Below are 11,002 nucleotides of genomic sequence, written 5' to 3'. Positions count from 1 at the left end.
GCGTGTAGAATTTAATTACTGACAACTTGCTTTTCCCTCCATTTAAAAACAAATCCAGAGTGTATTCACATAATGTCGCAAATGCTTGTAGGAGTCCATCTTGAATATCAGAACAACTTACTTTGAACAATGACTGTGAAAACTGCCCTCTAGTGTCAAACTCTGCAGGAACTGAAGCCGGACTCCCGATATACAGTTCTCAGTCAAATTTATTGATTTGTCATGGTTTCAAAAAAATTGCACTTGCTCATTTTGTTCCAGTATATTCACGGATACTTGATACATTATTAAATATGAAAGTGACATTCCTTGACATCTGCTTCTTGGATAAAATACATCAGTTATACATGTAAAGTTAAATACAAGGAGGAGATTCATATACTTTTGTTTCCACAGTGAAAAGATGTCCATTTTTATTTTATTTAAAAACTTAATCGGACAGGAATCGGTCTTTGTGCTTATTTATTAGGAGTCTTTTGTATGAGAGATTTTCTTCCATAGCAAAGTCTTGAGATTGTTCAGAATCAGCGAGTGCTCAATTTCCATCTGCTCAGCTGAACCTTTTAGTGCGATGCAGGCGTACAGCTGCTTCTCGAGTTCCTCTCTTACGTCAGATGGCGCACCTCTCAGAATGTAGTCCTTGAGTGCTTCGCAGGCTTTGGCTAAGTTTGGTCTGGTGACCTCAGGAACGCAGCGGTGCTTGGTGAGGTCACAGGAAGTGAGGCAGTCTGCTCCGTAGAGACAATCCTCGTCGACATCGCAGCGCTGCTGCCTGATGTCCTCTTGGAAGATGGCTTCAGGAACGATGTACCGAGCATCCATCACCTTCAGGTCGTGCCGATCATTATAACCAAAACTGGTTGCGCTCACGTCACACATGAGGAAGCTGCCAAAAGTGCCGTGGAAAACGTCCTCGACCAGTTCTAAGAGTCCGATGGAGATCTTTGCCTTGTGTGGCCACGACGGGGTGAACCATTGGTCCATGCTGCGGCGCAGACCGGCAGGAATCCACACCTCGATGATCCAGGGTAGACTGATCCCGTACAGAGGAGAGTATGGCACCTTCTCCATCACGTACAGGTCCCCGCAGAAGCCCAGTAACTTGGGCGTGTGGTCTCTGTCTTCCAGGACTAACGCTAACAGGAATTCATTTAGCTGCAGCAGAGCCCATGTGGAGCGGGCCTCAGGCAGTGAGATGTGACCGTCCTTATTAGCGTCTGTTATAGACAGTACTTGGGTTGCCAAGTCTGCAAGGTTGGCCTGATCCCCCACTTTAGCCTAAACAGAGAGAAAACAGTTAAAAGACAAACCAAAGCTTTTAAGTCAGATTAGATCCTATGAAAGCTTCCGAACCTTTAGGTGGTTGTGGATCATCTCTCTGAATTTTTCCACAGAGGTCCCCTTGGTGGGCTTGTTGAAGGCTGAAGCTTCCTTCCTAGGCTCGATCTCACTTCCTAAATCATAATGAGGGGCATCCTCCATCTGGCACTTAATCACTCCCTCCAGGTCTCCCCAGCTCCCAGAGTACACCTAAAATAAAAAAAAAGGAGCCTGAGGTGCAGCTGGATTGACAACAAGGCGACTGGAGAAGAGTTTTTGTTTGAAGACTGACCTGGCTGTTGGGTTTGGCGGTGAAGCACTTCCCCAGGTAAAGCGTGTCCTTCTCACACAGGCTGCTGCAGGCTGAGCCATCAATGACTCCTTTTCTGAATTTGTCACACTGAAAAATACGATGGGAATAGAGGTAAACTGCACAAAGGGAACTGGAAAAAGATCACAGTCTAATCTGGACACAGGAACAAGTTTTGTAAAGTGACTGACATTGATTATGTCTCTACCAATCCAACCTGGCCTTCATCTGGATGTTACTTTGACACAAAAACTGCCCAGGGAGCGCCTGAATAAGGTGAAAAACTTCTCAAGGCATCAACCTGGCCTCCAATTTCCATAAATCCCAATCGAATCAAACATCCGTGAGATATGCCAAACCTTGTCCGATCCTTGGAAGCCCACAGGCCTCAAAATGACCCGCCACCAATGCCCTGATGCCAGATGCTGATGCATTGGGATGTGGGGAACTTGAAGGCCAGATTGATGCCTTGAACTCTTTCACTCACGCTCCTTGGGTCATTCCTGTGTAGTTTTTGTGGTCTGTATCGTCCTGCAGGGGGGAACTGTTTCCATAAGTGGATGCACACAGTCTGCAGCAGTGCTTGGGTGTGTGGTGCATGTCGAATTACATCCACTTGAACTGAAGGACCCAAGTTTCCCAGCAGATCATTGCATTGTGACAAGACGATCAATGTTATTCACTTCACTTGTCAGTTGTGTTGTGGCACATTGGTGTACGACAAGTAAAATACTCACTATTGAATTCTTGCAGTCGTGCCCACGACACAGCTCTGTGTAGGCTGAGTACTCGACATACACTATCCAGCTCCCCACGAACACCGCCAGCCAGGAGAAGAACAGGTACTTCATATGCAGGTAGGAAAATCTGGCCTGTTGGAAACACATTTAAAAAGCTTGAAAATGACATAAAAACTGTGTTAAAAGATTCAGTGCGCTCATATCTTAGGGTTCAGAGTTCTTAATAAATTATTTGCAATGCACTCCGTTATGATCTGTGGAGTTTTTATTGCGTTAAAATGGCCAGGCTGATCAGAGGCCAGCCTGGTAAGACGAATTTTTCAGATGAAACGCATCATAATGGAGATTAACGAGAGGATGAGATTCATGTTTGTTGCCTCGGGGTGGAATATCTTTTCCTTCCTTCTTTCATCTGAGAGCACACATCGTACCCTTACATGGAAGTTTTATCCCCAAAAAAAACCAAAAAGTTCTAGCAAAGCAGCGACCTGAATGTTCTCTGAGGCAATGTTGAATACGGAGACAAACACGACGACAAAAAGATACCAAATTTGGTGTCCAGTGCACAAACACGAATATTGTCAGATTATCACCCTATTAAGTAACTTTGTTGTTGCCTAAAATCGCATCCAGCAGACATGGCGCAGTGTCAGCGGTCATTCTGAATCTTCTCTGCGGCCACTCAACAACTATTTAAAGGTACAGTGTGTAATATATCGAGTACTTAGCGCCATCTAGCTGTGAGGTTCTACACTGCAACACTCCTTTGCTCACCCCTCCCATTCTGAGAGCGTTGGAGACGTTCCGGAAGCTACGGTGGCCCTGACGGACAAGAAACTCATTTTCAAAGTATGGACTCTTTCCCAACAGCGTCGAGTATTTCTACTGATTCAAGTAATGAGGTAAAGATGTAGTTAGTTATTGTTATTGTTGGTGACGAGCGCTTTCGCTGAGCTCCCTCTCAGTTCCGCAGTCAAGCTAGCTCTGAGCGAAAACGCGTTTAGCCGTACTACGTAGTGCCACGTAGTGCTTTGTGTCCCTCTTGGCAGTCCATAGTTTTTTTAAAACCGGAAAGACATGGCGGCCTCCATAGAGCTTGCCCGTGCTATGTATGTTCAGACAGGTAATTCTTCACTCAGGAGGATAAGTCAGATTGTTGGCAGATGCAGTTGTACACCAATGAGGACTTACTTGAACGAAGACGTTGATTTGAGTTAATAAATTACTTAAATCGTTACACACTCTCCCTTTAAGTCCAACATCCTCAGAAAGAATCGTTATCTTTAGCTGCTAAATGCTCCACTGTGTTCACCAGCCGGACGCTAACTTTGAGATCGGTGAGCGCGAACTAAAACCGAACAGCTGTGGGCCGTAAAACCAAAACACTGCACAAAGATGCTAAAACGGAAAAAGGGTAGACGGGTAAACTGCTGAATTACTGTATTTGCTGATATCAGGATGGAATGTAACATCATAGCACATTGCACTAATCCAATTAGCTAGAAATACAGTTTTATCTGCTATAAATGACGGAAAGAAAAAATATCCAGACTACTCAGAAAGCGCAACACTCGGGTCGGTCAACCGCAACTGTATAAAACATTTTTACAGCCCAATTATAAAACGCTAAAAGTCAGCAGAGCATCTTGTCGTTTTGTGTTTATAATGACGTCTTTTGGACCATGAGTGAGGGACGAGGCCGGTAAATGGAATACAAATTAGCTGCAAACTTGAGTGGCACATCATTAATGCAATTGCTTCCAAATAGGTGTTCGGTAATTAACAGTAAATGTGGTCTGGCACAGACACAGTGGAACATTTAGAGCGTCTCCAGACTCATTACCTTGTCCTTTGATTTTCTTTCTAATTCCCAAGCTGCTAAATACAGTCCGCTCGGATCCATAATGGCATCCGTCCAACTGTAGAACATTAGTGAAAAATAAGAGACTTTTTAGCAGTCCTACTTTCCCATCTATTAATGATTTTTGCACTCAGTGCTTGACAGTGATGGACTCCCCCGGCTTGCACACTCTGCCCCTTTCAGTTCCAATTTTCTTCACTGGCATAACTCTCTCCATCTCCCTCCTCTCCTCCCTCCGCACTCCCATTTTCCTCTGCGTTCTGTTTTCGACGCAACTTTACAGTTTATAGGAAATAGCTGGGTGGTCGCCCTGCTCTTCTCTCGTACAAGCAACCTAATAAAAATGCAAACTTAGCAGCACAAGATGTGAGGTCTATTTCCAGTGTTGGGGGGGAAACAAAGGATTACATGGATCCTCCATCCCTTTTTCCTGCTTTTCACACCACGGATAATGCAGAAATCAAGCTTTCAGACAGCCTCTGTATGTCACTCTGTAATCTAATTTCCTTCCATGCAGTGGCCTTTAATCTCACGTGAGTCAATATTATCCTCTTTTGAGGAAAAAGCCTGTCAGTTCTCTGCATCGGTCACCAGGACGGCAGCTAGCGGAGAGGACACTGAGGTCACCTTCTGTCGTGTAGCGACACAGGATTTTATTTGAAGACTAATTCTGATCTTTCTAAGGTTAAATATCTTCAAACACTCATTCACAGATGTTCTTTGCCTGTTGCGGGCAGCAACACTGACATACTATGACTATATAAAGTTGTTATGGTGAGCATGTTACCAATTCACACATCCAGCAGATATTGAGCCATATTTCATGTTTCTGGTCACCTGATCAATATAAGCCATTGGGCCTTTGGCTCTGTTAGTCTCCTCTGACCTCATTAGCCCAGCAGCTAGCTCATTAGCGGCTAAATGCTGAGCTATGTTCACCAGCTGGTCTCCGAAAGACAGATGGAAAAGTACTTTCATGCCACGTCAGACACCATGTTTTCATCACTGCCGACTGGAGGTGGTGCTGTTACATACCTGTGACCACTACAATGTTATCTGACCCAGGAATTAATGGCAATTAAAAACCTTTCCACTAAAAACAAAGGCCGGGTGTGTTAGTGGGTGTTGGTGGGTTTTTGTCCAGTGTAAAAGGGGACATTTCCTGCCAGAGTGAAGTTTAACAGAGCGTTTTGTCTGAAAACACCGATGAGAGCAATGAGACTGAAGCAAAACAGTTAAGAAGCGGCTCATAAAACCACGACAATGAGCTGAAAGACTCTAAAACGCTACATAAAGCTGAGAGGAACTGCAGAGTTGTGTGATAATTCTCTGTGGGCTGAGCTGTTCATGTCACATTTCGAATCGATCAATTGCATATGGAGGATAATTGATCAGCAGTCCCACACAGAACACATGCAGAGTTGCTTCTTGTAAGACTGAAATCATAACCGCGTCTCCACGTGAGGGACAGTCGTGTGACGTTTTCATTTAGCATTGAGTTTAAAGTGTAAACTGTAGTGTAGTGTGACGGTTTTTGTCTTTACAAACATTCATACATACACTGATGATGGTGGTGGCTGCCATGCAAGGTGCCGACCAGCACATCGGGAGCATTTTGGAGTTTGGGGTTCGGTATCTTTGGTGCCCAAGGACACTTCAACATGCAGATCAGGGGAATTGAACCAGCGACTTTCCAATAACGACACGCTGACTCTTCCACCTGAGCTACAGCCGCCACAAAATGTGTACAAAAGTGTCCAAAATTTGATTTACTGCTGAGGAAGTAATACCAACTATTTGTTTCAACCTGCTTGAAATCATTTTGTTTTAATGTATCATGATTAGTCTTTTGATTAATATTGTCTAACACAAGTAAAGAAACATTCCACCGAATTCCGGCAGATTTTGATTCTGAATCATTGCCGAAAACTTTAAAAACATCCGGGTCTGTTGATCCGTGCAGCTATAACTTTAACTGGTTTGATCAAAACCAAATGAATTACAGTATGATGCAGAGATTCTGTATTTTTCCATCTTGAATTATATTCTGGCAGCGCGGAGGAGGCCTCGAAACAGCATTTGAAGAAACCCAAAACTAATTACATGATTTAAATGAATTCATTATTTTTTATTTGAGTTTGTATTTACAGTCATGACGCTCACTCACATCCCCGTTTCCGATCTGCTCACACCTCCTTTGTATTCTCCGGTTTACGATCCTAATTACAACCCTGCAACGATCGATATGTACGTTATGTCCATACAAACCATCTTACAAACACCTGACAGACGCAGAAAAATGATCCGATTATCAATGACGAGCTCTTCAACTCATGTATTTAAATATGACTTCTGCTACTTTGTTTTATTGCTTGGTTTACTTACAAATCTGACCAGACCGACCGACCGACCCACAGCCAGTTTTAACAGCGGTGACCACACGAGTAAGTGCTGCGGATACCTCCCATCGATTGTTCCGTAGGTGAAATGCATCAACAGCAGAAGCATTATGGAAATAAAACTCCACGGGGGGGAAAGAAATGTATGGTTGGCCCCTTTCTCTAATCGATAGTTTTGTGGCTTTCATTTCCAAACTCTGGCCGTTTCATTTCTATCTCTGGGATTACATATTGACCCCCCTGTGAAGTGAGAGGGTTACACAAACACGGCTAATGAGGCGATATTGATTGTGGCTGCTGTGACAGCTATTAATTAGGCACTGACTGGGAACTGTGGCCATATGCTGAGGTGGGCGGAAACAAACCGTCCGTCATGATCTCGTCGAACTGCTTCCCCTACATCCACCCACATGCCCTGTTGGAAGAGCCCGTGCGCTCAGACCGTCGTTTCCCCGAAGGATCGGCGACATTACATACAGAGAATCAAGAACACACTGCTCGGCTACACGGTGCTGCCTGGTGTTAAACTTCTGAGGCAGAGATTAAAGCTGATCAGGAGCAGCACAATACTGTTCTGACAGTTGGTTTTTGCAGCCCTGCACACCAGTCATCCATTATGCATGCTTATAAAGCAATCCCTCAGAGGCTGCCGGTTAATGGGCTGCCGAGCGGAGCCGAGAAAGACATGAAAACAGAGAAACAAAAGATGAAGAGGGCTGGAGGAGTGAGTGACGGGGGATATTAATGTTTCGGAGTTTTGGCTTATTTCACTGGAAAGATGTATAACAGGCGCACAGTCGGTGCATAAAAAGAGCGATCCGGATGAAACGACCACCTGAGAGAGTCCAGCGATGCCTCTCTCCGATTGTCACAGACTCTCAGTCACACTGTCGGCACAGACACCACAAAGATCTGACTCATCACAGTCCAGACAGCAGGCAAACCCCCCACCGCATCCACACACACACACACACACACACACACACCCTCACCCACCACCAACTCCACCCCCATTCCCCACGCACACACACACACACACAGAGCACGCTCTTCCATGCTGACTCAATCCTGCGACATTAACACACGTGAACATTACTTTATCAGCACTTGTTCCGCTCCGCCTCGATGCTGCGAATCTAACAATGCAACGTCGAGAGGACGGTGTCCGCAAACAACACGCGCTGGAAACGCAGGCACGTGTTATTCCTGCAAGGACTGCAGCTTCCTGTCAGGGGGAGGAAAAAAAAAAAAAAAAACCCCTCTCCCATATCTGGAACCAACAAGTTAGAGCTGTACTGTGCAAAACGTCTGAGACGGGCTGCTGAAGATTTATCTGATTCAACAGCAGCTCGGTTTTTTTAAGGCCACAGGGAAGATTTAAGAAGCTTTTAAAATAATTACTGAAATCAGTCAAATTGGATGCAAACCAAATAATTAGTGGTAATTTGTAACTTCACCCTCAGCTGCAGCTCCAGTCCTCCTTCTCTCTCTCTCTCTCTCTCTGTCTCTTGTCTTGCTGTCTGGGATGTGAACTGCATGCTAGTGTTTTTGTTGCATTAATATGCAGGAGCAGTCGTAATAGGCCCAACAAAATATCACCAATTGGCAGTTTATGTAACTTATTTATGAGCAGGAGGTTAAAAGTTGGAGATGCTGTGCACTCGACTATAGAGAAAATATGCTTAACGGCATCATAACGCCTGAATTAGGCCGCGATGAAACGCTCCATTTAGGAGGCAACTGCTTTTCCGTATTTGCAGTCCTTCATCGGCTTTCTGTGCAAAAAATGTGATTAAATAATTCCTGTTAGATTGAGGTTATTTGACATGAAGATAGTCGGGCCTACATCTGTGAAAAACTACAACAATGAGGCTACAGTAATGTTAGCATGCCATGGTACCTGTTGTCAACAAAGATAAATCTCAATAGATGTTACTGCACAGCATCCTCTTCACTGATGGACACTTAAAAGTGAACTCCAACAATTTCACACATTAAAGTGTACTCGCATGCAATTGCCTCCAGTGGTGTCATCCAGTAGCATTGTGGGTAATGTAGGCGCCAGGTTTTTCAAAAAGGACGAAGAATGCGTTCAGCAAAAAAGGCGATATCTCTGGTTCCGTCTCCAACAAAATGAGCCCAACAGTGTTATAAATAACGCTTTTCAAAACCCGGCGCCTTCATTACCCACAATGCAACTTAGCTATTGAGTGAAATCACTGGAGGTAGTTTACCAGATTACATGCAGCTTCCTTTGGCGCTACAAAAGGCTTCATCATATTATTATTTCAGATATCCAACAGAACTCACAAAGACCTGTAAACACACGTTAAGGTGTAAAATTGGTGGAGTTACCCTTTAAGTTTCTAATTGCCACTATGTGCTTTTATACAAGTGTTTGAAACATCTCTGCAGTAGGATATTAAAATAAAGATAATCTTTTCTGTCACTTATTAACAGAATCAAACACGAGCAATAAAACAAATATGTTCATGTTTGATTATAATGTCTGTACTCGACTGTAAAAATACAAAGTGTACAAATCTGCATAGGAACCAGACAAATATTTCTGTCTTACAGGACTTGTCAGTTTTTTTGTATTTCAGTGGAAATAGCTTCTCTCCAAGGATCACTGAATGACACTTCTTAAGTTGTCACTCGAAGGCTGAGGTGGCCTAGAAAACGGAGCGATGCTGCTGGCTGTCCCTGGAGACTGGCTGTTTCTCCTCCCAGTCACCGCGCTTGACAGTGTTTGCCTCCGACATGCAAGGACACAAGCAGGAAGCACCAGCAGCTGCTGACATGAGACTAAATTTCACCAAAAAAAGAAAAGAAATTTGTGAGGCAAATGTTTCTGAACGCAAAGATAGATACAAGAAGCGAAAATCAGTTCGAACAGTTTGACGACGTGGAGGGATTCTACCACTTCAGTCAGACTTTCTATTTCAGATTTCACTCTGAGATCAGACATCTGGGTTCCTGAGACCTCCACGTGTCCTTGAGGGGCTTCCCCCTTCGCAGAGTTTAATTTTACTTACGAGGGACGCCACTGTGGACTTCACCTAATTCCACTCACAGCAAACTGTTACATAATGTTCTTCAACAGCTTCAGACTCTTCACAGGTCTGGGATTATTATATAAATATATATATATTTTAATATCAATTTGCTGGACATGACATGTTAAATCCAAAAGCCCCACAATGCACATGCATGCAGACAAAACAACCAACGAAGAAGACCCACGGATGGACACAGTGATTCTGCCCTTTATGTAATGAATGGTGGTGATAAACTTTTGCAGCCTCCTGACTGGAGCAGCTACACGTTATCACGGACGTGGTTGCTACAGCAACGGGGATCAGGAGGATGTCGAGCATCAAGTGACTTTAAGGAAAACACCTTATTTATTTTTTTAACATTAACACCTGCGAATCACCATCCGGCTCCACATGTAATACGACAGTGAGAGGATAAATAATCTAATGTGTTATCAGCAGTAATCAGCCGCATCATCGCTCCTATCAACCAATAACATCCGAGTGTATTCAGATGCTGTCGCCCGGGCTACACAGACGACAGAGCCGGAGGGAACATTCCCAGTCCGACTTTTTTTTTTTTTTTTTTTTTTTGAGTGAGGAGGGATTTCCCCTGGAGCTTACCTGGATGCACAGAGGCTTTCTGAAGAGCCCCCATGGAAGCAGATCTCTTGCCATGGCAAACGCAGAACCATCTCACACAAACAAGCAGAAGAAGGAGGGAAAAAATATCGGCCGCACACTTGATGTCACACACGATACCAGGCGACGCCTATCGGACCGAGCCTGGGTCTGTTTCCCCCCCACATGTGTTGGACATGTTGGATCGTCTGGACGCAGCGCAGGCTGAGCGGCAGACTGAGCCGACTGCAGCGAAGTCAGACTCATATTGGCCACGAGCTCTTCTGGGGCGCTCTGACCAATTAGAGGAGGAGGATGTGAAGCTGTTTGGATCCTCCTGTTGAGAGAGAAAAAAAAAAAGAAAAGAATTAGCTCACATGCTGATTTATATCAAGACAGTTCTGTTTATATACCCCCCAAAAATCACACAATCACATTTCCTCTCTGGGCTTTTTACAGTCGGCAGCGTTTTATTGTTACAAAAATATCTCATAGCCTACAAGGTTTTTTTTTCTTCTTCTGTGCAACCGTTCAAATTTTAGGACAATGTGTGTTAAATGCAAATTAAACATAGGTTAAAGTGGTAGTCTCCTTCTCTTTGGCGACACCCGATGGCGATAAGCGGCAATTGCAGGTGTTTTTTTTTTGTTTTTTTTGCTAGCTCGCTAATAAACGCGATCGTTGTTCGCAAATCTAGTGACAAAAGTTTAAAA

At 44.1% G+C, this 11,002-nt stretch overlaps 1 protein-coding gene across 1 annotated transcript; it reads right to left on the bottom strand.

The window, feature by feature from the left end:
• Nucleotides 1-191: 191 nt before the first annotated feature.
• On the bottom strand, nucleotides 192-10,654 carry dipk1ab (divergent protein kinase domain 1Ab). The gene is made up of 5 exons (XM_030434075.1): nucleotides 10,293-10,654; nucleotides 2,368-2,502; nucleotides 1,613-1,720; nucleotides 1,354-1,530; nucleotides 192-1,278 (listed from the first exon to the last, which is right to left on the bottom strand). Exons 1-5 carry the CDS (start codon nucleotides 10,344-10,346, stop codon nucleotides 466-468), a joined length of 1,287 nt encoding a protein of 428 aa, XP_030289935.1. The 5' UTR covers nucleotides 10,347-10,654; the 3' UTR covers nucleotides 192-465.
• Between the last annotated feature and the right edge of the window lie 348 nt (nucleotides 10,655-11,002).

Source organism: Sparus aurata, chromosome 11 (genome assembly GCF_900880675.1).
Source record: "Sparus aurata chromosome 11, fSpaAur1.1, whole genome shotgun sequence".
Classification (NCBI taxonomy): Eukaryota; Metazoa; Chordata; class Actinopteri; order Spariformes; family Sparidae; genus Sparus; species Sparus aurata.
The sequence above is the reverse complement of the archived record's forward strand: the minus strand, read 5'-3'. Positions and strand labels throughout refer to the sequence as shown.